This window comes from Ambystoma mexicanum, chromosome 2p (assembly GCF_040938575.1).
Source record: "Ambystoma mexicanum isolate Mex_15411 chromosome 2p, UKY_AmexF1_1, whole genome shotgun sequence".
Taxonomy (NCBI): domain Eukaryota; kingdom Metazoa; phylum Chordata; class Amphibia; order Caudata; family Ambystomatidae; genus Ambystoma; species Ambystoma mexicanum.
In genome coordinates this window covers 484,077,196-484,105,108 of record NC_090923.1, presented here as the reverse complement: position 1 = coordinate 484,105,108, position 27,913 = coordinate 484,077,196, and the positions used below count along the sequence as shown (strand labels likewise).

Sequence of the window (27,913 nt, the reverse complement as noted above, 5' to 3'; positions counted from 1 at the left end):
GAAGTCTTTTGGAACTTTGTTCATACCCACAGGAACACTTTCTAACTTTATACCCTCTCCTAAAAAGGCCTCTTTGGGCACAAGAATCCATTCAATTTAGGGTTAGTGAGGGCTCTTATTCCTGTGGTGGACTGGTTATCCAATTGCTTAACTACTTCCCTTCCCTTACAGTTACTTGTGAATTGTATGCATTGTTATAACCAAAGGTAACTGTATATATGTTTTGTATTTTAGAGTGTTGTGCGATATGACCCACTTGATTCATTTTCTTAGTGTGTTTATGCACCTATAACAGAGTATTTTTGGATACTTACTGTCTAGGTGTAATCATTATATATTTCACTGTGTGACACTGACCATACTGAACTCTCCTGAGATTTAGCCTTGACCACTCTCCATGCTTACCTTAATTGGGTTTGCTTTAACTCCCAGAGCTCCACTGTTCACTATAACTATAGTGGCCTCCTGAAATCTGTCTACCAGGCTAGATTTGAGAACTCCATCTTAACAATAGTCGGCTGTTTTGCACTCTTGCAAGATGGTTCCACGCTCTGGAGAGACTGTTCCTGCAAACTGGAAAGCTGAACCAACATGGCACGATGAAGAAAGGATCGCCATGATGCGGACGATGTTGGAGGGCCCCCATGACAAGATTCAGGCAGGAGACACTGGCAGAAGGCGAGACTCATGGTGGAGGCAAAGAGATTGTCTCTGCAAGACCCCTCTACATGCCGGAGAGCTGCAACTGCCTCTTTTCTAACTAGACAAGTGTATGCAGAGTCCCCGAACAGTGACTGATGCATTGAGGTAGCACAGAACGGAGCTGGTCAGTCCACACAGAGGTCCTGGACCACTTCTGAAGGCTTCCAAGGCTAGGGCCCTATAGCAGGGGCGACTGTTTGTTTCCACTGGTCCAGGGGTTAAAGCAGCAATGAAGGCTATCAAGAGATGATATCAGACAAAGGAGCAGGGCTTTTCCAGGACGGTTGTTGAAGCCAACCCTGCTTGGCTGCAATGACGACAGATGGATCTTCAGCAAAATGATCCCCTTTGAAGGGGTCTTGTCTCCAATGACGATCTGAAGAATGGAAATGGTCCTCTTATCCTAAATTCAGGCTGGAGATCCCCCGAGCCCACAATGGTAAGAATATGAACATTCAAACTGGCATGGGCTGTCCAATCATCAACAGCCTCCGGTCACCACATCTTACCAGAAACAGACACACGCTTTTCGTAATGGAGGACAGAGTTCCACTGCATTGACAGATATCGGGACTGATCGTACCGCTGAAACAGATTAGTTAAACAAGGTTAGTAAAGAAGAACAAGTTACTTACCAACTGCCAACGTTCTTTCGACTGGATGTTCCTCCAACGTATTCCACATCTTTGACATGTAATGTCCACAGCTTTGTACTTCGGAAACTTTTTCAGCAGGGGGCATCCTGCGTCTATGACGTGATGTTGATGTCCCTCGAAGGCCTCTGTCGAGGGCGAGGTTACCGGATGTTATAAATAGGACGAACGGTGCCCGGAGCCTCAGTTTAAGTTTTTTTCGCCCAGAACACGTGTCACCAGTCTCATGCCTGCTTGACTGCACATAGCCTTGCGGAAACGTAAGCTGCAATCGCATAGTAAATTCTCTAGAGGGGCAGGCTAGGAGGGCGATGTGGAATACGTTGGAGGAACATCCAGTCGAAAGAACGCTACTGGTAAGTAACTTGTTCTTCAAATCGATTGTGTCCTCCAACGTATTCCACATCTTTGACAGACTCCCAAAGCAGTACCAGTAAATAGAGGAGAGAAAAGAATTAAGAGTACCCAATCAGATTGCGGAACAAAGTTCTGCCTTCCCAAAGGCCATTCCCTGACCATGGATCAGATCCAGGGAATAATGCTCAACAAAGGTGTGAAGCGAAGCCCATGTAGCGGCATCACAAATATTCATAATAGGAACACCCCGCTGGAGGGCGGTGCAAGTAGCCACGCCCCTAGTGGAATGAGCTTGCAACCCTTCTTGGAGGGTCCTTACCCACCAATCAGTAACACTCCGTAATAGTGAGGATAATCCACCTGGACAAGGTCTGTTTGGTAACAGCCTGGCCCAATTGGTGTCCAGAATATCCTACAAAGTGTTGATCGTCCACTCTGACCCTGGACATCCTAGAAATGTAAAAGCTCAGAGCTCTCCTAGGATCCAACCGATGGAGTCGCTCCTCTTCCTTACCAGGATGAGGAGGATAGAAAGGTGTGGGAAACACCTTCTGACTCAAATGAAATTCAGATACTACCTTAGGTAGAAAGGAAGGGCATACCCGCGGTACAACCCTGTCCTTGTGAAACACAGTAAAGGGTGGCTTAGAGGAAAGTGTCTGCAATTCACTCATTCTGCGAGAGGAAGTAGCCCCAACCAAGAACACAGTCTTGAAGGAAAACAATCTCAAAGGTCAAGAGTGCAAAGGTTCAAACGGAGCACCCATGAGAAATTTCAAAACCAAATTCAAATCCCAAACTTGCACCTGGAAAGGGGACGGCGGGAACACATTAGTCAGTCCTTTAAGAAATTGAGAAATCAAAGGAATCTTAAAGTAAGAACATGATGAGCGCTTAAAGATAGACAGCGCCGCCAGGTAACCCTTAATGGTACCCACTTGAAGGCCCCTGTGGGCCAAAGAAAGTAAGAAAGACAAAACCATAGGAATGGAGCACTGAAAAGGATCAACATTGTGACCTCTGCACCAGTCGCAGAACTTACGCCAATGGTACAGGGATTTTGTTGCAGGCTGCCCGGCCGAAAGCAACACCTCCATCACGTCATCCGGGAGGTCCAAATCGTTATACCTCAACCTTTCAGATACCAAGCGTGAAGGTTGAGAGTGAACCTGAGCCTCTCGCGCGAGAGCAGATCCTCTGGATAGGATAGTGGAGGGCAGATGGACATTTCTAGAAGGTCCGGGTACCAGGCTCTCCTTGCCCAATCCGGAGCAATGATGATTATGTGGGAACTGAACCTCCGTAACACTTGAGGAATGACAGGGACTGGAGGAAACGCGTCCAGCAGCGGGAATGACCAATCCACTATGAACGCGTACCCTAAAGCTCCTCTCGGAGGAAATTCCCTTCAGCAGACTCTCGCACTTCCGGTTGGCACTGGTGGTGAAGAGATCCACTTGCGGGGTTCCCCAAAGGGCGAAGATCTCCTGAAGGACTTCCTGAGCCAACTCCCACTCGTGAGAGATCATGCTCTGCCTGCTCAGAGCGTCCGACGCCACATTTTCTTCTCTGACCAGATGAACTGCCGAGATCGAAATTCCCTGCTGGATGGCCTCGAACCAGAGCTGCATTGCCTCTCTGCACAACGGCAGTGCCGGACCCGCCACCCCCTGTTTTGTTTTGTTGATGTAACGCATGGCCACTGTGTTGTCCGTCATGATCAGGACACTCTTCCCCCGCAAAGATGGCAGAAAAGCCTTCAGAGCTAGTCTGATGGGCCTCAGCTCTAAAAGGTTGATGTGGAGTTTGGAAGACCCTCGGGCGCAGGTCAATCTGAACGGCAGGACCAGAAACTGAAAGTGCGAATCTCCAGCCGCAAACCTCAGGTACTTTCTGTACTTGGGATGAATCGGCACATGAAATTAAGCATCCTGTAGGTCCAGAGACACCAACCAATCCTGAAGTTGAAGGGCCTGGAGGACTTGAGAAAGAGTAACCATCTTGAACTTGTCCTTCCTGAGAAGTTTGTTCAACCAACGCAAGTCCAGGTTGGGTCTCAATCCCCCGTCTTTGTTTGGGATAAAATAAATAAGAGGAATACCATCCCTTGTTCCTCTCCGCTACAGGCACCAGTTCTATAGCGCCCTTCTCCAGCAGGGTTAAGATTTCCTGCACAACGAGCGGATCCGGAAGCTTCAAAGAGTTTCCCTGGTGGATGGTTGTGAGGCCGCTTTAGGAAGGGAAGGCAGTAGCCGTGGGCAACGGTATCCAGAAGCCACGCATTTGAAGTAATGGCTCGTCACTCTTCCAGCTGCTGAGACAGTCTGCCCCCAACCGGCGAACCATGGGACATGGCCTCATGACTGTTTGGAAGCGGCTGTGGCAGTGTCTGAAGGTAAAGAGGCAGCTGCCTGAGCGGCTTTGGCACCTCTATTTCCCTGGCCACCACAGGTACTTTTTTGCTGGCCCCTTTGACTCGCCGCCCCTCTCATTCTACCAAAGGAGGAGTAGTAACAAAAAGAACCTCCCTTCCCCTGATGTCCCCTAGGACGAAATGATGGAGGTTGCTGCACAGCTGTGCTTAAAGATTTTGCTGCAGCTTTTGAGGTCTGCAACCTCTCAAGGCTCTCTTCAGCCTTGTTAAACAAATGTGCCCCAAAGGGCATGTTCAGAAGACTGCTTTGCACATCCGGAGCAAAACCCGACTTCCACAACCACGCAAATCTGCGTATAACAGTGCTCGCATCCATGGACCAGCTAACACTGTCTGCCGTATCCAAACCCGACTGAAGGGATTCGCACATAGCATCCTTGCCGTCTTGCACGAGAGCCAGGAAGCCATCTATTTCTTCCCCATAGGGAATATGCTCAGCCACTTAAACACGGTTCTACAGAGTGTGTGAGAACCTTACAAAAGGCACAAGTGGAGTTGGCCGATTTCAATGTCATTCTCAATGCTGAAAATACCGTCCTAGCACCGCCGTCAAAGTGTTTCTCGTCCCCATCAGGAGGGATGGTAGGGTACGCTGACAGCCTTGAGGTGGCCGTGGCCGCCTGAACCACCAAACTCTCAGGAATGGGGTGAGTGGATAAATAGCCGGGGTCGCTAACGGAAGGGCAGTACTTTTTTGTCAAAGATTTATTAACAGCCAGAAGAGATTCTGGTGACTGCCAAGCAGCTGCTACCCTTTCCTGTATGGTGGGATGAAATGGTAACACTGGGTCAGAGGACGGACCTTGATCTAAGATGTCTGTTAGATCATCCTGCACAAAGTCTTCAGGAGGACTGGACCAGACCAGATACTCCGAGACCCTAACCATGAGCCTCTTGTATGAAGACTCTCCATGAGCCCCAGGCTCAGGCCTACCAAATTCCACTTCAGGAGAATTGTCCAATCCACTGGCATCATGGAGGGTTTGCCTCAACTCCTCCAACTGACTGTCTCCAGAAAAAATTGGAGCCACATCAAGTTCACAAGCGTCCTCAAAATCAGACCTTTCTTCCTCTTCATACATGTCGTCCAGAGGGAGTTGAAACCCAGGCATGGAAACAGAAGAGGGCCTGGAGTCCAATACTGGCCTCACAGACTTCGCTGTAGCCTTCCCAGGAGGATCCACTACATCGGGGTACTCCAATGGCAAATTTCAGGCAAAAATCCCCAAAGGCGTCGAGGCCACCAAAGGCTTCGACACGGAGAGCGTCGACAACCTCAGCGTCGTGACACTGGCGCCGACAGCAGCGTGGGCTGACAAGACAGCAAAGCGTTGACGTCTGAGTCGGAAGGACACAGCGCTGACCGAGTCGCCGCCGGCTTCGAGCCCTTAGTAGGTTGCTGCGGTCTCGCTGGGGACGAGGACCGAGAACTAGAAGCAAGTCTCTTGCGACCTTCCGAAACCTTGTCCGAACAGGACCTCGAAGGCTCCCAATGCGAGTTGTGGTGCGGACCCGAAGGCGTACGGGCCACGGTACGAGACCGATGCTGGCTGGCTTTGTGAGAAGGCGCGACCGGACCTGTGCCCTGCGATTGAAAGATTGCTAACATTTGCTCCTTAAAGGCAGCCCATTCCTCTGGAGTCGAGGATAATTATCTTCCGGGGATCGTTCTTCTTGCTCCACATGTTCGCCTTCCAAACGGGGCACCAGGAGCTGCTTCCTCCTCCTTCTTAGAGGGTCCTTCCATATCGTGTTGTGGTATGCTCTCTTTGTGGCTTCCCGGTCTGCCTTCCCTGAAGCGATTTCTTCTCTGGACTCCAGGGAGGGCTCGACATTAGTCGGAGTCCTTCCTCAGTTTTTATGCACACATCGAGTCCATATTGACCAGACTGCTCACTTTGATTCTGCGGGCTACTCCTTAGTACTCTGCACCTCTTCCTCATTTCAGTACCAAATGGATCAGTCGCCCAAGACTTAACAGAGTCCATCCTCATCTTGGTAACTTGGATAGTCGCTACTCTTCCTCATCCCAGTACTTTCTATACCGAAAGTATAAGAAAAACAGATAGTAACAGTAGTGATGGTGTTAGTTGGTAAAGAAGGTGGGCTAGGGTAAGGTGGGCTGTGGGATATCCTGTTCTCCCCAGGTTGTCACTAATCCCATAGGGGGCTTCCCTCCCCAAGACATCCACCCGCTGAGTACCACCCACAGGGGGACTATCAGGTAGCAGCCTCACCACCCTGGCCTCCTGGGAAGGTGCTCCTCCTAGGGGAGAAGTAACGGCATCTGGGGATTCGTCACAGGAGGGAAAGCAGCAAAAAGACAATATTTCCTTATGTTACACTGTATGTTTTACAGACGAAGCGATTACTCTGCCCAGCCTAGTCAATGACAATAGAAAACTTGTACAGATATTTGAATCCAACCCAACAGCTCACAAACCATAAATAAAAATGTACAAATGCTGTTGCAATTACCTTCCTGCACAATGGCTTCCTCATCATCTCCCAAAAAGGAAAATGTGAACACAGCAGGGTTCTGGCCACCACACCCCACAGAAACATTAACGTTTGGCTGAGCATCTGGGCTTTTAGCATCCGTCAGCTCCTTCTTGTCCTGCTCCTCCTCCTTTTGGTCCCATGGAGTTAATGCTTCGTTTTCCTCTGGTACTGGCTTTGCAGATCCAAACACGGTTTTGAAGTCCACATCAACCTCATGATAAATTTCTTTTGATACTTCGGGCAACTTTTCAGCTTCTTCTCTTATTTTCTTTCTTTTAGCTTTGCTAGGAAGTAAAACCGAAGTGAGATTATACAAGAAAGGTGAGAATCAAATTCTGAGTGACAAGTAGCAGAACAAAGTTATGGTTATGATGATGCAGAGCATCCACATATTTACAAAACCAAAAAAAAAAAAACATGCTTTGAAATAAAGCATACACTCAAGGATTCCTCTTTTCCGTAAATTGTACAATGGAGTTCAAGTTTAAGCACATTTTGGTCATAAGTTTTGATTTGTATACTCGCTTGCTAGAACTCATCAAAATGTCAATTTAGTATTCACCAAGCAGCTGGAATTATTCAGTGAGCAGCAGGAATTAATCTCCAGTTAAGTTGCACTCTTAAATACAGTCTATCTGGTAGCATTGTAAAAACAAAACAAAAACCCAACTCCAGCTTACCTGCTTGCATAAGGAAATAATAACCCTACAAAACATGTTAACTAGCTATTTGTAATAATCTTCTAACTGCAAACCTATGTCCTATTGCAACCTGTAATATTCCTTCCATATGAGCCCATGTTGTCGGAGCTAGAAAGTATATTTGTTTATTTCACCAATTCATACTACTACCTAAAAGGATCTAACCTATGCTGATGCAACGTGTCGCCCTGTAGCAAAAGCATAACGCGAGGGTCCATGGCAGAGCACATGCCATCGATGATGCTGTAGTTCTTCATCTGTTTGCCCTCCTCACCCCCGCTCCACTTTCCCATGCCCCCGACACTCACCACGTTCCCCATGGCTTACAACCTGTGGATCATCTTTGGCAGTGATCTGAACCTGCAGCAATTCATGACTTCCATCTATACAACTGCCATGCTTAACTGTCTCAACAGCTGTAAAACCTACCCTTCAACTTTCAATCTCCTAAATCACATGTCCATGCTTGTCTTTGCTAGGAAGGATTACTGTGCAAGCTTTCCAATGGGGTTCTGTGGGGAGGCCGAGACCAATGCTTTATTAATGGTTTCTTTTTCAAGATGGAGTAGGAAAAAGCCTATTGCGAAAATAATTAAAACCAAAAATGTGACGTCTTTCAAACTGTGCAAGGAACGGGGTAACAGAAAGTGAGGGTTTTGAGGTGTTCCCAAAAGAAAGAATGCCAAAACCCTAATCCTAAGCAGTACTTGTGCCTCTATGGAACCGTCCTCTATTCAAAGGTCCAAGAACGATGGCCAACCGAAAGGTTCCGATTTTAATTATAAGAAGTCCCTTAGCCACGCGGCTAACCCCATTCTATCCAAAACAAACGTCAATAACTCCTGTCATTGTTCCAGGAGCGAAAGTCGAAAATAACATCTGGGTCAAGGTAGAAAATTAGAGAAAAGAGGTGAGGGGCTTTGGGGAGAGGGTGGAGGTAAGCGATAGGGTGAGGGACCTCACCCTGTCAGGGGGATTCGGGACAGTAGGAAAGGGGGCTATCTGGGCACAATAGGCAGGGAAGGGTTGCTGGGGGAAAGGGCTCCGTTCTTAAATGTGCCATGAATGTTAATGCCAGCACGTATGCACCTTTGTTGCATGATTCCCCTGAGGGAAAAACAAAAGAGGGGGGGAGAGAGAGAGGGAGATGGAGGAGAGTGAATGTCTATCTGGGTCATAACAAGGTAATGAACATTACATAAGGGGATGGGAAGGAGTGCAGTGTAGTGTGTGTGGGTTGCAGTGGCGAGGTCAAGAGGTGGACCGAGAGATCACGTGGAGGATGGACAGTAGCATGTGGGGGGCTGAAGAGTTGGTGGCAGAGTGCACAGAAGAGGTATTGCTTGTAGGAGAGTGGTCCCAGTCAGTTGTCTATGTAGTGTAGCGTGAGAAGGGCATGTGTGCAAAAGCGGAGTGATAAAGATAGAGAGTGTGTAAGTTTAAGGGGGAATAGAGGGAGAGTGATGGAGTGTATTGTAGGACGATGGTGAGAGTGCAAGGCGGTAGTAGGAGTAGAGGCTGTTATCATTTGTATGCTTTGTCCCCTCTCGTAGTGAGACCCCCCCACACTTTTTGCTGGACTTCCGAACCCTTTTCTCTAAATATTGAATGAGTGGAGACTTTTTCCACTCATTCATTCTTGTGGGCTCTGTAATTTGGATCTCTATTCTTTGCATTCTACCTGTACTATGGAGTCTTTTTGCTCCATAGCTCTTAAAGCCATCTGTATGTTCCAATTGCAGAACACAACTCCTTATGGGCAGTGCTGCTGGGGACCATTAGGGTCCTCCTTTAAGATTATTTTTCTATATCCTAAAGGAACTACACTTCTTAAGGATAGAGAGATACTTAGTATCTCTTCCAAACCTCTATAGTCTGAGAGATTGGCACACACCACCTTATATGGAGTGCCAACGGGATACCTAATCTCGCTGCTCCTGTGACTTTGTAGTCAGATAGACAATCTTCTAGTTATGGCCGGTGGCAGTGGACTTCTACCAACTATTGTGTAATTTCCGTATGGCAGGCTATGACCAGACCACAGCCTCAGTAGTGCACGATAGAGGCACTCCAGTACCAATTTGGGGCCTCCCTTCTTTTTTCATTACAAGCGTGGTTGTTCTTTGTTAGCCCTTCTTCTACCATTCTTGGAGAGGGGAGGTCAGTGTGTGTTTTGCCTTTGGCGGGACACCTTGGGTGTCCCTGCCTAGGCTCCAGAGTGTCTGGGCAGGCAGGAAGTGGGGAGGAGTCACCTCCCTGTCCTTTGTCTGCCAGAGTGCCTGAATAGGACCAGCTCTCACAGGGGGTATGGATGTACTGATTGGACAGCCAAAAGTTCCTTTCTATAAAAAGCTCAGAAAGATTGCAGAGGAGGTGTGCTGGGACTGTATGAAAGGTGAGGCTTTGTTAGGGAGAATTCTCTGTTTAGGCTGAATTTCCTAACCTAGTGAGTCCCCCAGCAGCTTTGCTGGATTTTTGGGGTTTATTTGTTTCTCCTGCTAAGAGTGAGACTCTTTTACCCTCATTCTTGGGCATGATTTGAGTGTGTTTCTTTGAATCTAGATGTGTTTAATGGGCTATGGGGTCTTTTACCCCATAGGGCTTCATATGTTTTTGTGATGTGTGTTACACAGCACCCTCATTGCAGTGACACAGGGGTGTCATAGTGACCCCCCAGTATAGACTCCATACCCTGGGACTGACTACTGTCTCACAGGGCATGTAAAGTCACCATTGACTTTACTAGTCTTAAATTCTGAACAGAACCAGTACAAACCATCATATTGTGGACGTACTGGCTGAGGCAATTCAATTGCCCCGGGGTCTGTTAGTCGAGGGGACACGTCTCCGTCCCCCCTGATCGAGTTTTGGCTGGTGGCAGTGGATACTACTTTTTATATTCTACCGCGAATATTTTCCTATGGGATTTCCCATTGTTTTAGGCTACTATCTTTATTTAATTATTTACGGTAGCCTCGAACATACCGCCGGGTTATTTAATTATTAATTCTCCGTTTGGTATTTTTTGCCAAAACTTGATTCTAAAATGGCGTTTGTGTTCTCTTCTATGACTCCAACCCAAGTCGAGCCCTTTGTTCCACTTTTTGGCGGGCTTCTCCACAGAAGCCCTCCAAAGTGGTGCCACTCTGTCTGGGGTACTTAGGAGGGGTGGAGGGAATTTTAGGCACCTTGGACTGAGTTGCCTATGCAACTCAAGTCGCACTCCATCCTGATTGGCCCAAGTGGTGAGCTGGATGTTTGAGTGACAGCTAGGCTGAGTGAATGGGGGTTTGCTGCATAAAAGCAGGGCTTTGGGGACTGGAACTTCAGAAGTCGCCACAGGACCTAAGAATCCGACGAGGGAGAAGCTGAGCCGACCTGCCACGACACCACCACCGGTGGAGCCCTGCTGGACTGCCTCACCACTTTTCCCAACGACAGAGGAGATCTCCCGCCGGAGAGTCATCTTCCTTTGACTGGTGGGGATAACCAGTGTCACCGTCTTTTCGCTTTCCCGACGTACCCCGTGGCCGCCTTGCCCGTGCCAAGCACCCCGGCAACCGGGATACCACGTTTTACCACAACCGCGAAACAAAGGTACCACCTTTAACCGGAAAACTCTGCAGCTGGTTTCTTCCCTGGTAGTGCAACGACCTTCATCTTTCCTCCAAGTCGAGATCTTCTCTTCCCCTGGACGACGACGCAACTTGCACCCACTACCAGGAACAACTGCCACGGCTGGAGGATCCTTCCCACTTAAGGTACCGTGTCCCGCCTGGCTTCCCTTGCTACCGACTGTACGGGGTAGATTTAGCCCCCGGCTTTCGAACCTGGGTTAGTCTGGGACACCCTGGCTAAACCTTCCTAAAGCCTCTCTAAACTCTTTTTTGAACCCTCTGCAAGACTTTCTAAGCCTAGTGTAACTGTGCGATCTTGGGCGCATTTGTGCTCTGCTCTCTCTAAGAGTGGGCCCAGCCTTTGGACTTTGGTTCACCAGTGACCTTTGCTCTTCTGCCTTGCTAACAGCGTTCCTGAATGTTAGAGTGGTGTACCTTTCCATATTCTGTCTTTTTCCCTCCCTTTCTCACAAACTTATTGGAGTGCAATCTAGTTAAGCGCACCTCTGTATGAAAATAAGTGCTGTTTTACTGTGACTTATCTGATAAGGAAAAAGGGGTGTATATATTACAATAGTAACTGTGTTTATAATATTTTACAATAAGAGTGCTGGAGTGTTTCAACTGTGTGTTTTTAAATAAATAATTATATACTTTGATACCAAAACTCTGGTCAGTGTTTGCTTGTATTATTGTATCCGAGTGCCTATTGTGTACACTTTGCATACTGCCTAACTCTTCTTGAGGGAAGTCTGACTGCTCAGCCACAGCTACCAGGTAAATCTGGGTGGTGCAGACTGCTACCAAGTGGGTTTACTGCCAACACCTGTAGTCTTAAATCTTTTGCAGTGGTCCCTAAGGGAACTGCACAGGTTTCTGCCTAACAGGCTTCTAGAGTGAAAAGCAAGTCAACCACTGGAAGCTGAAGTAACCCTTTGCAACACTCTGAAGCGACCACTGCTGGCCTGACCCCATTTTCTGTGTGACAGAGGAGCTCAGAATAGGACGACTCCTTCCCTTTGGCTGATGGGAACAACCAGTCCCAAAACAAACTTTGTATTGAGCCATCTCCTGAGGTCCTAGGAGTTTCCAGTGTTGCGGAACCCCAATAAAAGGAGACCTGCTGCCCATTTTTAGTGCATTTTTGTGGAAAGGCTGAATCCATCCAAATCTTTGCTGAGCCCATAAGGACACTCCAGAGACGCGATACGTGCCCAGACCCCCTTACCAGAGCGTAGGACTGCAAGAAGCAAAAGAAGATTGACTGGGCGATCCGTGTCCTTCGCTGGTGCTGCTGGAAAGGCACCAAAACCGCAGAGAGAACCAAGAGTTGTTGAAAGTCGTGCCCCAGGTCCTCCCTCGAGACTGCCGCTGAGACACCCTACCATTGTCCTGTCTTCGGTCCTCAGATCAAGGAATCCGGAGGTCGGGTCCAGAGCTGCAGCACTGCGGAGTATCCAGCATAAAACATTGTCTTCTAACCTAAGGTAACTGCGGGGAAAAAGGTATTGCTTACCAGATTCCAGAAAATCACTTGAGCGTTGGACTGCATGTAGAGGTGTCGAGGGCAACTCCCTCTTACCGCCGACTCAAGCCGCTGCTTGCGCCCATTCATTTATCTCCTATTTAGGGTCTTCATCGTTAGTTATTAACTTGCTGCTTCTAAAAGACTAGAGACTTGAAGAAATCCATGGGAACTCTTCGTATTCTGCTGCTTGTCAAGACTTTGAGCCCTCTCCGAACTGCCCTTAGCTAGGTGTACTTTTTTGGACAAAAGACTTGCTGTGCAAAGAAACCCTCTGTAGAACCTTGAACCAGACTAGTGTTATTCTACCCATTTTCCTTCCTTTAAGTTACTTTCTTATATGTGTTTGCAGAGTAAATGTCCTACCATAAATCTGGTAAGAACCGCAAGTGTGTGTAATTACTGATAATACAATAGCATTGTCTTTTCCTTTTCTAACATTGCTACAAATGTAACCGCGAACAAACACAAAAGTGAAAGTGTCCTCGAAGTGTATACTTTTTTAAAAAAATCTTATTTTTATTAGTATTTTCATCAATATTACATGCACCCCCACCATGTATGAACCCATTTTCCTATTTCTTTTACATCCACGCCAACATTCACCCGAAATATTCGTATAAAACTTATGCAATTTCTCTGGTATGAGGAGCCATTGTACCATTACCTTAACCCACATTTCCTGTATCTATATTGCCTGCATCCATTTTGGGATTCCCTTCCATACCACTAACCATTGGCTCTTAGTTATGACAGTACCTTTCTCCCATAGCTTGATGTACCCCCATTCCACTTGACTTTAATTCTCTTCGATTGTCTTGTACAATGCCCCAACCACATGCCTATCACCCAAATTCGTAGTAATATATTTTTCAAATGGGGATAGATCCCTTGTTATGAAGCACTTATTAACCAATGTCGGAGTTGAGCATACCTCAATCTTTCATTTTCGTTCAACGAAAACGCCCATTTGCTTTGTTGAAATGTTCTAATCTCTTGACCCTCTACCATATCAACAGTTTTCAAATATCCCTCTTCCTCCCACATCTTAAATGCATTCAGCTCCATGCCCGGAGTAAATTGGGGGTTACGAAAAAGAAGAGTAAAGGGGAACGGAAACTTAGTGATACCGGATCGATTCACAGCCATGTCTCATAACTGTGCTATTAGCACTGTGATTTTACTTTCGTACAAATTAGTACGACGGTCCTGCTTTTGACACCAAAGTACTTCCTGTAGGGGATGTAAACCAATACCCTGTCCAATCACACCCACATTTTTTCCATGTCACCTTTAAACCATTTCCTGCAAAATTCTCAATTGGGCCGCCTGGTAATAAAGTTTGAAATCTGGGAGCCCATCCCCCCTTAATTACAGGTGCCGTTAGTATCCTCCATGCAACCCTAGATTTCTTACCATGCCAAATATAATCCCTAAATATCTTATTGAGTGTCTTAAAAAATGTCAGGTGGACCTTTAACGGTAATGCATCATTTGGATAATGTTTATTCTCCCTGTCCATGATATTGCCAGAAAACTACAGGTCTTGAGCCATTGTTAAATTGACGCCCGAAGGGGAAAATAATTTGCCTGGTACATCGACTCGAAGGAATCTTAATTGTATGCCCAGACATCTCATAACCTGTTCCGTTAATACAAATTGTTCTTCACAGCCTTCCCCCTTTCCTGATACTTTCCCTTGTTCAAATTTCATCATTATTGATTTTTGTATGTTAATTTGTAGGCCTGCCACCTCCCCAAATTGTGTCAATGTAGTTGCTAGGGCTGATAAAGAAGAGGGCATATCGGTCACCGTCAACAATAAGTCATCAGTGACGGCCATTACTTTATGGTCCCCAAATTGAATGCCTTTAATTTGCTCCTCATCCCTAATTATGGACAACAATGGCTCAAGGTGTAAAGCACATAATATTGGCGATAACAGGCACCCTTGTTTGGTCACCCGGGTAACCCGAACCTCTTGGGAGAGATCTTCATTAATGGCTAGTCGTAGAATTCGAGATTTGTAGTTCGCTTTTACCATTTGCAGGAACTTGGGGCCAAAACCCATAGCCTCCATTGTCGAGAATAAAAAAGACCATTCAACTAGATCAAATGCCTTTTCGGCATCAAGCGTGATAATGCCTGCTGGCAAACCTGCTATATTATTTTTTTCAATCAAATGGCTGACCTGTCTAGTATTGTCAAATGTTTGCCTGCCCAAAACAAACCTGGATTGAGCAGGGTGAATCAGTAGCAGAACTAGCATTTCGGTTGCCAATATTTTAGTATAGAGCTTAGCATCTATATTAATAAGTGCTTTGGGTTTGTAAGATCCACACTGAATGTCATCCTTTCCTGGCTTCGGGAAAAGAACTACCTTCGGGAAGAGGCACTACCTTTGCCTCTTCCATGGAGGGTGTAAAAATACCCTCCTCCCTAAAAGAGTTAAACAATGAAGTGAGGAGGGGGGTCAATTCTTCTATGTAGGTCCTATAGAAAATTGCTGGGAAAGTATCCGGTCCCAGAGTTTTGTTAAGAGGTAGAGTTTTTAATCGTACTTCATCCAATGCAATCTCAACCTCTTCCTGGATCCACTTTGTTTAAGCAGCATTGTTCCAAATAAGTCATTTGTACTTGGGGAGCTTGGCAATCCAATGAATAGAACACGGAATAGTACTCTGTGAATGCTTCTATTATATCTCTAGAGGAGGAGCTAATTTGACCTCGCCCGGTTTCAATAAGCCTAGCTTCATTCGGAATTGCCGTACCACAAGGCAGTCGGCTTTATTGGCCTTGATATAGTAACTCTGTCTTCGATACAACACGGTCTTCTCGGCACGTCTTGTCTGTAACGGATCTAATTGTCCTCTTAGGTACCTATATTTATTTCGAATTCGTACCCCCTTTTTCATTTCCATCTCCTTCATAACTGTTTTTAATTGCGTTTCTAGTCCTAATTGGGCTGCTGTTAAAATCTTCTCCCTTTGGGCTTCTTTTCTCAATTAATTCTCACCTCGTGGTTGCTTTAAAAGCATCCCACAACCATCTTTCCAGTTTGCCCTGAGTCCCATTTAGTTCAAAATATTCCTTAATTTTACCCCTAATTTCTGCACCCAATATCTGATCTTTTATTATATGTTCTGGAAATTTCCACCGCCATAACCCTGACCCTTCATATTCCTGAAGAACTGTTAACTTTATTGGTGCATGGTCGGAAATGGCTACTGGGCCTGTATCCATCTGTTGTATTCTTCCTAACAATGGAGCTGAGACCCACACAATCTATCCTCGAAAATATCATGGACAGATGAGTAAAGTTTGTTTGCATGCATCTAATAATGATATATTGTCCATAGTCATTCTCAATTTTCGTGTAGGGGATTGTTGCAATATCTGTCCGTCCCTGCTCCCATCTACCTGAGGATCCCAGGCCATATTGAAATCCCCTGTCAGGATAATTTGTCTTTCTGCAAACTGTGCTAGCTTGGCCAGCACCCTTTGCAAAAACACACCTTGCCCTGAATTTGGATATCTGAATAAACCATGGCAATCGTATACCTCATCCTACCCATTTGTAATAAATAAGTATCTTCCCTTCTTATCCAATACTTTAGCCAATATATTCTGACTGACCCAATCTTCAGGGCAATCCCTGCTTTCCCTTGTCATTTGATTCAATAATATGTGAATAACCAAATAGTTTCAACTTGTTCGCATCTTTCCTTGCAAGATGTTTCTCCTGGAATGTCACTACATCAGGCTTCCCTCTGCTCAGAAATGAACCGACTATACGTCTTTTAACTGGTGAGTTTAAACCCTTGATGTTCAGAGTTAGGACTTGTAATACTTTCTTACTTCCCATCTGAGTATATACACTCTGGTCGTTCCTTTGATAGCTGACCCCACCCCCCCTTTTTCCCACCAAAACAAATTCCCCAAACTCCCCTGAACTCCCCATCCCCCTTCTCCCCAGTCAAAAGCAAACGTTTCCCCTTCCCCCCGCGTATTACGCCATGCACGTTGTGCTCCACTACACACCCAGAGATTAATTGTGCGGGTCTACCTGTACCCAACACCCCTCCGACTCAAAGCGCAGAGAATTTCTCCCCCTAACCTCCCGCTACCTCATTTACTCGAACTTCGTGGCCCCTCGACTTGTTAATCAACCTCAACCATCACTGCAATCACATAATTCACAGATTAAAAGATAACGTACATTTACATTTTACCCTCTCTGCTGACTGTGGATATCACACTAACGACACCTCCTTGGGATCTTCCTCACAATGTTTTATCTCGAGATGCTTTAGTCCATTCCCATCATCTCATCTGAATCCCCCTGTCTCGTGGGCTTTGCGAGCTGCCTTTTGATGAGTCCCTTCATATTCTTCTATCTTTAATATCTGTAGTTCTTCCTCACATGATATGATGCAGTGTTGTTGTCCTTTCCATGAAAACAAAAGTCCAAAAGGAAATGTCCATCTGGAACTAACTTGGTTTTTAATTAACACTTTTCCTACTGGCTCCATCAGTCTGCGCTTCAATAAATTTCTTGTGACAAGTCCTGAAACTGTTGGATTTCTGATCTATTAGCTTTGGTAGGGGTTGATTTCCTTGCTCCTGTAGAATTGCCTCTTTCTGGCCATACCTTTGTATTGCTGCAACGACATCTCTGGAACTTGCTCCTGTATCTTTGCGTTTCAGGCCCACCCAGTGAATTAGATCTATCAGAACATCTGTAATGCTCACCTGGTATCCACAGGGTCGCCACTCAGCCTGTTTGACCTCCTACGACCTCGAACCCTTCCCTGGAATCTGTTCGACTGGAGACTGGGCCTGAAACACAGGATTTCCAGAGTTTAACTATTGTCTCTGGTTGCTTGACCCCCTCTTCCCTTGGGGACCAAACCTTCCCCTATGTCCTCTCCTGACCTTGTTTTCTTGTGTGGTGTGCTCGTAGTCCTGCCATTCGGTGCAGGGATGCATCGCCTATGTGGGCTCTATGCAGCCTAGTTGCTTCACTGGCATGGGCCCAACAGACTGGGCTTGTTGTAACTCCAGTCCGACCGGTAGGTTGGAGGATTCTTAATGAACTGTGCTTTTCTTGCCTCTTGTCCCCTTTATAACGTGTCTCTTCTCCCTTAGGTGTTGGAGGGGTCGGAGATGGCGTCATGCTGCTTAGGGAAGCCGAGCACTAAGCGATGAGGGAAAGCGCGATGCTGTTCACTCTCTCTTGTATTGACCAAGGTCTCTCTCTGTGTCCCTTACAGGCGCTGCAATGTCCCAGCGTGGCTGCCGGCTGAAAGAATAAGGCGCGGTGAGTAAGCACGATGTACGGCGCCTTCTTATGCTTTCTGTGCTAACCTGTACTGTCTTTTCCCCTTGCATGTCGATGGGATGCTCCGGAGCTGAAGTTACCCTGTGCGGCTCGAGTTCAGGTAAGTGTAACGCTCACCTGATTCCCACGGAGGCGCAGGTCTGGCTTCGAGTGCTGATGCTTCTTCAATGGTGAAGCGCAGGACTCTGAAAATGGACAGGAAGGGCCCCTCTACTCTGGCTTCTCCGGCTCGCAGGAATATTCCCCTGTGCGTGAAAAGGGAGTATTACCTACTGACTGAGTTATGCTCAAGCCTCCCACTCTCTTCCAACCCTCCACGATACCCTCCCACGATTCCCCGTGAAGTCTCACCTTAGGGTCAGGAAGGATGAGCTCTTCATCCTGCTTCTGATGCAGGGGCGCGTTGAAACCCAGTTACTTCACTGGATTGAGGATTGATGGGAGTTCAGGTAAGCTTGACTATTCAGGTAAGGCTCTGTAAAAGTTCTGTTGCAAGTTCAAAAGTCCAAGCTTAATAATAATGTTCATTGTCTTTTTCCCCTTAGGGGCCGGGGTTCGGAATGCCGGAGATATGGCGCCGACCCGAAGTGAAACGTGCAGTTCCAGTAAATGACAGGTAAGTTCTGGATGAGCGCTCGGGTAATGTCTTTGCATTCGCTCATTGAATGTCTGTCTTTTTTCCCCCATAGGGGCCGGGGTCTGGAAAATGCCTGGAAGCGGCAAGACCCGAAATGAAATGGGAATGATCCAACAGGTAAGTCTTAGAAGGAAACTGAGCTTTTCCTATTCCCTTCCTTCTCTCACCTTGTTCTTGTCTTTTTCTCTCTAGGCTCTGGGAAGTGGCTGTGGATCCGGATGATCGCTGCTGAAGATGGTGGCGTCCAGGATAGGTGAGTGAAATGCAGCGCTGCAGCGATCGTAGCGAAATGCTTTTAAAATGATGTCTTCCTTTTCAGGATCGTTGGTGTGATGTCTCCGTGGTGCTGATTTAGCAGGTAAGGTCTTTTGTCTCCCTTTGCAGGTGACCCAGGATACTGACAGGCGTGGCTGAGGTCCAGATGCAGGAGCTGACATGGTGAGCGTCCAGCTGCGAGGAGCAGAACAACGCGAAGCGTGAGTTGCTGATCGGGTGTGGTTTAAATAGCTTTGGAAGAAGTTCCAAGTGTGTATCCTTCCACCGATCAGGTATGTATCCTTCCCCGACCACACCCGGGTGGAAAGTAGTCCCACAGGTAAAGTAGTTCCATTCAGGCCTCAAGAGGGCCTGGATGTGGCAGCATGGTCTGCATCAGGTAAGTGCACATTAAAACACTTGAACACATGTCTAGCTTTATGAGCCTGGCGCCTAAGGCGCCAGGACAGAGGTCCAACATGAGCCTGGCGCCTAAGGTGCCAGGACTGCGTCCAAAGGGCCCCAGCTTGGGCCCGCTGGCACTCCCCTGGGGGAAATGATGCCTGCCTCTGGGGTTGCTGGGTCGGACCTGGCTCCTTGGAGGTAGGCATCATGACAGTAAGCGTTTGACTCTTCTTGCAGTTTTCGAGTAAGCTAGGGTATGAAAAATGCTACTAATGTCTTTTCTTTCATTCGTTTATCTTCCCCCAGGATGCAGAGTGCCGAGATGGAGGTGACACCGCAGTAAAGCTGCCCACAGGACCGGAGGAGCGATGGATGGAAGCTGGATACTCCCCAAGGTAATTATAATATTAATAATGTTCTTGCAGGTGCGCGGGATGCGGAGGAAAGGCCTTCAGGAGACCAATCTGAGCACGGTGAGTGTCACGCTGCAGGTGCAGAGAAACGCAAAGCGTGTTTCTCTGCCTGGGCGTGGTTTAAATAGCTTCCAGGTATCCCAGGGTTGAACCACACCCAAAAGGCTAGACCGCATACTCAGTTCAAGGAACTTGGTTATGTGGGGGCATCCATCTTGCCCACAATCCATTACAAGTGCAATGCCAAGTTGTTCTCAGAGTTGTGTGAGCCTGGCGCCACAGGCATCTGGTCTGACTCCAAGTGGGTCTCTGGTAAGATGGAGAGGCCCTTAAGTGCCATGTAGGGGATCGTGGCCTGGCTCCAGCATGGTGTCTCAGAGGGCTGGGGGCAGGTTTCATGACAGCACTCCCTTCTAAGGCCCCTCTCATGGTGGTTCTCCTGTCTGGCCCTGGTTTGGTTAGATGGTTTTGATGGAACCTTTTGAGCAAACTAGGTGCATGGATGTACTCGCAAGGTTCTCATGTCCTGTCCTGCGGACATACCCTTTCCAGTCCACTAGATAATATAGATTAGATCTGACATACTTTGAATCCAGAATGTCCTTGACCTCAAACTCTGGCTCCCCATTGATTACTACTGGCTTCGGTGGTGTTGTAACACGGGTCCCAGGTTGAGCAGGTTTTAGGAGAGATACGTGGAACACAGGATGAATCTGCATGTTGGATGCTAAGGTTAGTTTGACTGCTACTGGATTTATCACAGAGGTGATGGTGAATGGACCCAGGTATATTGGGCGGAAAGTCCGGGTTCCTTTAATGGGCACATGTTTAGATGCCAACCAGACTTAGTCTCCCACTTGGTAATTGGGGGCCTTTACTCGCGTTGGTCAGCAAATTTCTTCTGGCGGTTCGTAGCTTGGAGTAAGTGCTCAGCTACCCTTTTAAAGGTTTGAGAAACGGTCGTGGGCAAGGTTTTAATTGCTGGCATTTCCAGGGTCATTCGGGCGTCTAGCTCGGAAGTGTGTGGATGCCTGCCATATATGGTGTAAAAGGGAGTCTCCCCAGTGCTGTTGTGTAGGGAATTATTATAGGCATATCCAGCTATCCATAACAGGTCTGACCAGCTTCCTTCTGCTTGATGTAGCATACAGCGTAGGTACTGTTCGAACATTTGATTGATTCTCTCTGTTTGAGCATCAGTTTGGGGATGGTGACTGGTGGATAGTCGGATATCAATTTGGGCCATAGAACCGCACTTCCTCCAGAAGTTGGACACGAATGGAGTACCTCGATCCGAGACCAGTACTGAAGGAAACCCGTGGAGCCGTACGATGCATTCGAGAAACACCTTTGCCAGAGTGGATGCGTTTGGGAGACACTTAAGAGGAATGAAGTGTGCCATTTTTGAAAACAGGTCCACAACCACTAGAATGGTGTTAAACCCTTGACTGGGTGGTAACTCAGTAATAAAGTCGAGGGATAACGTATGCCAGGGCGCTGGTGGAACATCCAATGTTTGTAAGAGTCCAGCTGGTTTCTGCTTGGATGATTTGTTTTGTGCACACACTCCACAAGATAGGATGAATTGGATAATGTCTTTACGCCACGTGGGCCACCAGTAACTCCGTTTTACCTTGGCTAGGGTTTTTGCAATTCCAGCATGGCCCTCGGTTAAAGAATCGCAATAACCGGGCATGAGTTCTCGTAGTTCTTTGTTTGGCAGAAATAAACAGTTCCTGAAATAGGGCAACTGGTCCTTTATTGTGCGATGTTCCCATTGTGTACTCCACTCTTGCTATTGCTCGCGACTCATCCAGCTTTGGATTTTTTCATGTAACTCGCTCCGTCATGTTTTTTTTTTGGAACATTTTATTAAATATTTAAACCAACATTACAAACCAAACTTGCAGTGTATACAAAAGCTTTACAGTTATACATTTTCGAATCACGCTCACTGCATCCCTTGTCCCACCCCCCGTTATGAGCCTGCTTCTGCTACTGCTCTGTTTCTGCATCTTGCGATGGGGTATTTCTACCCGTGGAATCCGACGGGTAATGCATTGGCCCAAATAGTCATGCAATCAGGAGCTTCCAAGTCATCAGGGTCTCGGTCTCTTCCTCCCCCCAAGCGCTGCTAGTCTCTTGCCATACCACAGTTTCCGCGTCCGCCCATTTCTGCAAGTCCATCCACCATAATTCCAATCGTGGTTTGTGGCATGTCTTCCACCCCATAGCAATTCTCTTCGCAAGCGTATATGCCAGGTCCTTCAGTTTGCTGACATGCCTTTGTTTCCGTGGCCTAGGGAATCCCCCCTAACAGGCAGGCCCACACGGTATCCACCACGATCTTAATGCCTTTTTCTGCCAATTTGTGCGCAACCTCACCCCAGAAGTGCCCTATGACCGGGCACGACCAAAACATATGTACCATGCCTGTGTTTTCCTCGTCACATTTAGGGCATGCCTGCCTTCCCACATTTTTTAACTTGGCTATACTACGAGGTGTTAGTTACACCCTATGCGTAATATACAATTGCAACTGTTTAAGTCTTGCGTTCCTGGACTCTTTCTTGTGATACCCTTGGACACGCTCCTACATTTAGTCCTCCATCGGGGTCCCTACCTCCTCTTCCCATTCCAGTCTCAATTGCACTATCTCCTTCCCTACTATGGCCATCATCATCTCATATATTCTGGATATCTCGTGTCCCCCCTCTGCGATGTCATATAGTGTGTCTATAATAGCATCTGGTTCTCCATCAAGCACCAGTTCAGGCCACCTTCTCTTACTCTTTCGCACCAGTCTATGATACGTGATGTACTGGCCACTGTGTAGCCCAGTTTCCACCCACAACTCCTCAAAGGCTGTTATGGTCCCCTCTTGCCAGATATCCCCCATGGTCGCTATACCAACCGACTCCCAGTGGTTCCCGATCATAATCCTTAACTGCTCTTCCCCACCAGCTAGTGCAACCAGTGGTACCTGAGGGGAGCACGGGCATGGGTTCCCCAACAGTTGACAGGCCCTACACCACATCTTCCATCCCAGCACCATCATCTTTGGACGCCCATCCATCTCTGTCTGGGACAACCACATGATCACTTTCAGGTAAAATGGGGCACAGTCCCACCTGAACAACCTAGTTTCAGTGGTTGCGTACTCTGAAAGCCATTTTGCCACGTATTGCAAGTGATTTGCGACATAAAAGACTTCATAATTAGGCAACTTTATACCTCCTTTCTTGTAAAAATTCTGTAGCTTCCAGAGGGCCACCCTATTCCGTGTGCCATGCCACAGGAAGTCCCAGCACATGCTGGCCAGTCCGCTAAAGAACTTCTTTGGTATCATATACGGGATATTCCCGAAGTAGTGCAGGAGCCTAGGCACGACCACCATCTTCAGCATTGCACTATGTCCCATCATTGCTAAAGGCAGCTTTACCCAGAACCGCATGCAATTCTAACTTTTCCTGATGGCTACTTCCGTATTGCACTTACGCTCTTCCTCCACTGCGTGGTATATATCTATGCTAAGTAGCGGAATGTATTAACCACCCATGGTACCTGTAACTTTGGTAGCTGATTCGGAGGGGTCCCTTTATATCCACCCAATGGAAACATGTTAGACTTCTGAGGATTCACTGCTATACCAGACATTTCTGCATATTTCCCCATCACCTCTAAAACATATTGGAGGTTTTCCTCCGGGTATCGCAAGTACAATAATATGTCTTCTGCATACAATGATATCAAATGTCGTTCGCCACTCACAGGGATGCCTATCATGTCATATTGCTGCCTTAGATAAATCGCTACGGTTCCAGGGCTAATCTGTAGAGCATGGGGGACCATGGCCAACCCTGCCTAGTTCCTCTACCCAGCCTCCATCTCTCCGATATTACTGTTCCTGTTTTCACTCTGGCCAGCGGTTCACTATATGACTTCTTAGCCCACTGTAAATATCCTGCACCCATCCCATAGCCAGCTAGGGACGCCAACAACCATGGACATTTGACTGAGTCGAAGGCCTTAATTGCATCCAGTGACACAACCGCCAGTTTGTCCTCGCTTTCATTCCCATATTCAATGATCCTATGGAGCCTCCTGAGATTATGGGATATGTTCCTATCAGGGACATAGCCCGTCTGGTCCAGGTGTATCAATTTACCTATAAAACTTTCCTTAACCTATTTGCCAGAACAGCCGTCAGAATTTTACTATCTTGATTCAACATTGACAGGGGTCTATAAGAACTACAGCTATGCCCTGGCTTGTTAGGTTTTGGGAAGTGGTATTATGGTCGCTTCTCTAAGTGACTCTGGCAATCTGCCTAGCTCATACGCCTCATTCAGCATGTCTAGCAACGGTGGGAGCACCTCATCTTTAAATATCTTATAAAATTCACTTGGGAGTCCATCAGTTCCCGGGGTCTTACTAGTTGGCAGCTGTCTCACCACCTCCCCCAGCTCCTCTAAGGTAATCGGTGCATCTAGCTCCTCTCTTTCCTCAGCACTAATCTCCGGCAATCCTATGTCCTCTAGTATTTCCTCTATCATCGGGCGGTTCTCTTCCCCATAGTCCCATATAGCTGCCCGTAATAGTTTGCGAACTCCAGATTGACACCCTCTTGAGTATCGACCACAGTTCCATCTTCTCTTATTATTGATCTAATCAGGGTCTAGGGGTTTCACTCTTGTATAGGCAAGCAAGGATCCTTCCCGGTTTATCTCCTCCCGCATGCTCTCTCTATGTACTTTCTATAGTTAAGGTTACATAATCTTTCCCAGTGACCTGCGCACTTTCGCTGCAGTCTTAGTATCAGATCAGTGTCTAGGTTGGTACTGTTTTCTCCCTTAAGTGCCCTTTCCAGTTCTTCCTCGGTTTCTTGCAGATCCGCCAGGATACCTCCCTGTAGTCCTTTCGATTTTGCAATAGCCACTCTACTAATCACAACTTTGAAGGCCTCCAACAACGTGCCCGCTGAGTCCACACTGCCCGTGTTCGTCTCAAAGTAACTAACAATCTCCTCCCTCATGTCCTCCCTGAAGAGGGGGACTCTGAGCGCCTCCACTCTGAGGCGTCATGTCGGAAATTCTCGCTCTCGTGGGGCAGCATTGCCATCCGAGGATCAAGGGCGAGTGGTCCGAGAGGACTCTCCTTTATATTCAACCTGCGTAATTTCTGTCAGTATCTCTGGAGTGGCAAAGACATAGTCCAGCCTCGTGTGCAGTTGCTGCCGGGCAGAATAATGCGAATACTGCCTCTCATGAGGGTGGCACGCTCTCCGCACATCTTAGAACCCAAAGTCATTCAGCAGCATCTGTAACGCTTTAGCCGACGGGGTAGGCTTATCAATTTTTCCATCTGACCTGTCCGCCCTAGGATCTAATACGCAATTAAAGCCCCCCCTCAGATCACCGCACTCCCCAAACACATGCTAAGGTTGTTACACAACGTTTCAAAATATGCAGCAGTATTTTGGTTTGGGGCAGTATTTTGGTTTGGGGCATATGTGTTTACAATACTTATTTCCCTATTTTCCACTAATTCCTTCACCACGACCATCCTTCCATCCGTCTCCACCAGCGTGTGTAACAGCTGAAACGGGACGTGTGGTGCCACCCAGATGATCACTCCCCTGGCATAGGCGGAGTACAAAGAACCCACCACCGTCCCCTTCCATTTCCTTCCAATCATCTCCAACTTGTCTCGCGTCAGGTGCATCTCTTGCAGCAAGGCAATATCCATCTTCTGCCTCCGCAGGTATAGCATAACCTTGTTCCTCTTCAGGTAACTGTTGAGCCCCCTGAAGTGCCAAGTGACTATTTTAAGCTCCCCATAACGTGTCAGGTTCCTACCACCTCCCCCACCCATGCAGTCCCATTCCAGTTGCTTAACTCGTTGATGTAGGCTCATACCCCAACTTAAACTCCCTCCAACTATAAACACAACAAACCCCTCCGCCTCCCTCCCACCCCTCTTCCCTCCCCTCCTCAAACACCCCCCTCCCCAACTGTTGGCCAGCTCCATCCCTGGATCTCAGGCATCCCCGCATCTAGCCCCGTCCGGTAAAGCCTGTGCCCGCGGCTCAGCAGGGTAAAGGCGCCCCAACGGTAGCCTTACTACTAACCTTTAGGGGTAAGAAGTCTCTATTCCGTTGTTCCCGTTTGTCTTAAATTTTCTATGCTTAGCGCTACCCAGCTCACTTATGCAATTAGTGCACTATATTCCAGTCCAACAGGGTAATAGGGTCCAAAAGCCACATAATAATGACCAAGCGTTCCAAAGCTTCATACTAGGACACCCGTCCCCCGCTTATCCAGGCAATGTTCATGATACATTCTCATCATTATCGTGCTTTTGGCGATCTTGCTCTTTGTCTTGCTCCGGGCAGCCCTGCAAGTCCAGCCAGGACGTCACTTCCTCAGGGGTGTCGAAAAAGAGCGCTCTGCCTTTATGCAGAACTTTCAGCCTCGCGGGGTACAAAAGCATGTACTTGATACCAGCTGTGCACAGTCTTCTCTTAATCGCCACGTAGCTGTACCGCTGTCTTTGCACCAGCATAGTGTAGTCAGGATATGCAGTGATGTTGGTGGATGCCCTTTCTATCGATCCACCTTTCCGAAAATACTCCAAGATCTTCTCCCTGTCTTTAAAGTTTAGGATTTTCACAATTATCAAATTATTGTTCCGTCTCGCCCTTTCTTCGCCTCTTCGACTCGGTTTTCAAGGTTAGCCACCTGCTGTTTAAGTACGTGGACCTCTTTTGCGTTATTTGTACCGACATCTGTGTTAGTTTTCACCGCGCTCTCTAGGCCACTTGTTCTTTCCACTAGCTCTCTAATGTCTTGTCGCAGCAGGGTGACTCTTCGATTCCTACGGCGTCAAATTTGTTCTCAAGGGCCGTACGTAGATCTGCCATTGCTGTGCCCCATTTAGTGCTCAGTTCTGTTATGGCCGCTAGGACCTGGTGATTTTCTCCTTCTGGGGCACTATCCGTGGAAGCCGCCATTGCACTCTGCGTCGGGGTCAAAGGAACTCGCTGTGTCCTTGCAAAGGTCTCCAATGTCGGTTGATTGCTTTTGCTCCTCAGCCCTTTCACTGACATCGTGCAATCCTCCATGCGTGCCCGGCCTCAACTATACAAAGTTATTTGAAGTCTCCAGTTCCATCAAGTATTGGGGTATCTTCCTCAACTGGTTGCGCTATGTAGTGGCTTGCAGAACTGCGTTTCGAGTGGGCTGTGTCCTCCCACGTTTCTCCTTTGACCGCTATGGCGTGTTTTCTGGGAGCTAGTTAGTATTCAGCCTGGTCACACTCTGACATTCCCGAATTATGGGCACATACCAGTTTCTCCTTTCACACTGCAAAAATCAGCTTGCGGTGTTATTCTCCTAGTGGGCGCTTCGTCACTTGTCCACTACTTTCTTACCCGCCACAGCTGGCGTGCACCCGACCGGGTATAGTGTCTTGCGGTGTCCTCGCTGGCTTCCGAGCCTGATCCAACTCCGCAGCCCATTAGCAGCCCCTTGCGCACCGTCTCCACCTTGTGCGCCGTCCCAGCTCTATTTTCCGGATGTGCTTACACAAGTGGTACAGTCGTTTGTGTCTGCCAAACAATTTTGATGGCACATGTACTCGGGCCAGATGCCCTTTGTTTTTGCTTGCTGTACTGTACCATGTATGTAGCGTCTACCTGGGCTGCGCTGTCAGCTCACAGTGACCCGTCCTTGCCACATGAACAGGTCTTACTTTAAAAGGCAGCATCCATTATGCCCAGGGCACGCCATGAGTTGATCTGGTCCAACCTGCAGGCTCATGTCTTAGGTGCACACATGCGGTTTTTGTCTTAGTCAGTGTGTTCTGATCGTGTGTTGTTTATGGAGGCACTCGCTAATCAAGACGGCTCACCTGTAGTCCCTAGGGCCCAAAGTTTTTTTTATAATTGTATCAGTTTGTGTTCGTCTTGCAATTATCCTCTTCTGCAGCTTGTCCTGCTTCAATTTTGTCACTGCGCACCCACGCTGTGCTGGCCCTAGAGAGATCTTGTCCACCAGCGAGCGCTTTGTGTTTCCCAACTTTCAGGGTGTTCCATAAGTACAATGATCAGTCCTTGTTGTGCTTCAGCTTGTCATCTGTGTAAGTGCATTCCTTTCACAGCATTCCGTTTCAGTTTCACATTACGGGCAGGCGTTCTCTTCCGTTTCTTGCCTGCTATAGTCTCTGCAGCGTTGTTCCCATGCAGCATCAAGAACATGCGGCCAGCCTGCACCCAGCCGCCTTAATGTAAACACTTCCCTGGATTACTTAGCACTTGCGACTTTCAGTTTCCACATACACGATCTCAGACGCTGATACAATATGTCCCGCA

The 27,913-nt window shown here is 47.5% G+C and overlaps 1 protein-coding gene across 20 annotated transcripts in view; it reads right to left on the bottom strand.

Moving 5' to 3' along the window:
• The window catches only part of NOL8 (nucleolar protein 8), a 1,066,580-nt gene that overhangs the window by 267,851 nt on the left and 770,816 nt on the right, over positions 1-27,913 (bottom strand). For all 20 annotated transcript variants that reach the window (XM_069643873.1, XM_069643874.1, XM_069643889.1 and 17 more), the window contains one exon: positions 6,625-6,932. In XM_069643873.1, the coding sequence (XP_069499974.1) occupies positions 6,625-6,932 (308 nt within the window). The remainder of the gene's footprint in view (positions 1-6,624; positions 6,933-27,913) is intronic.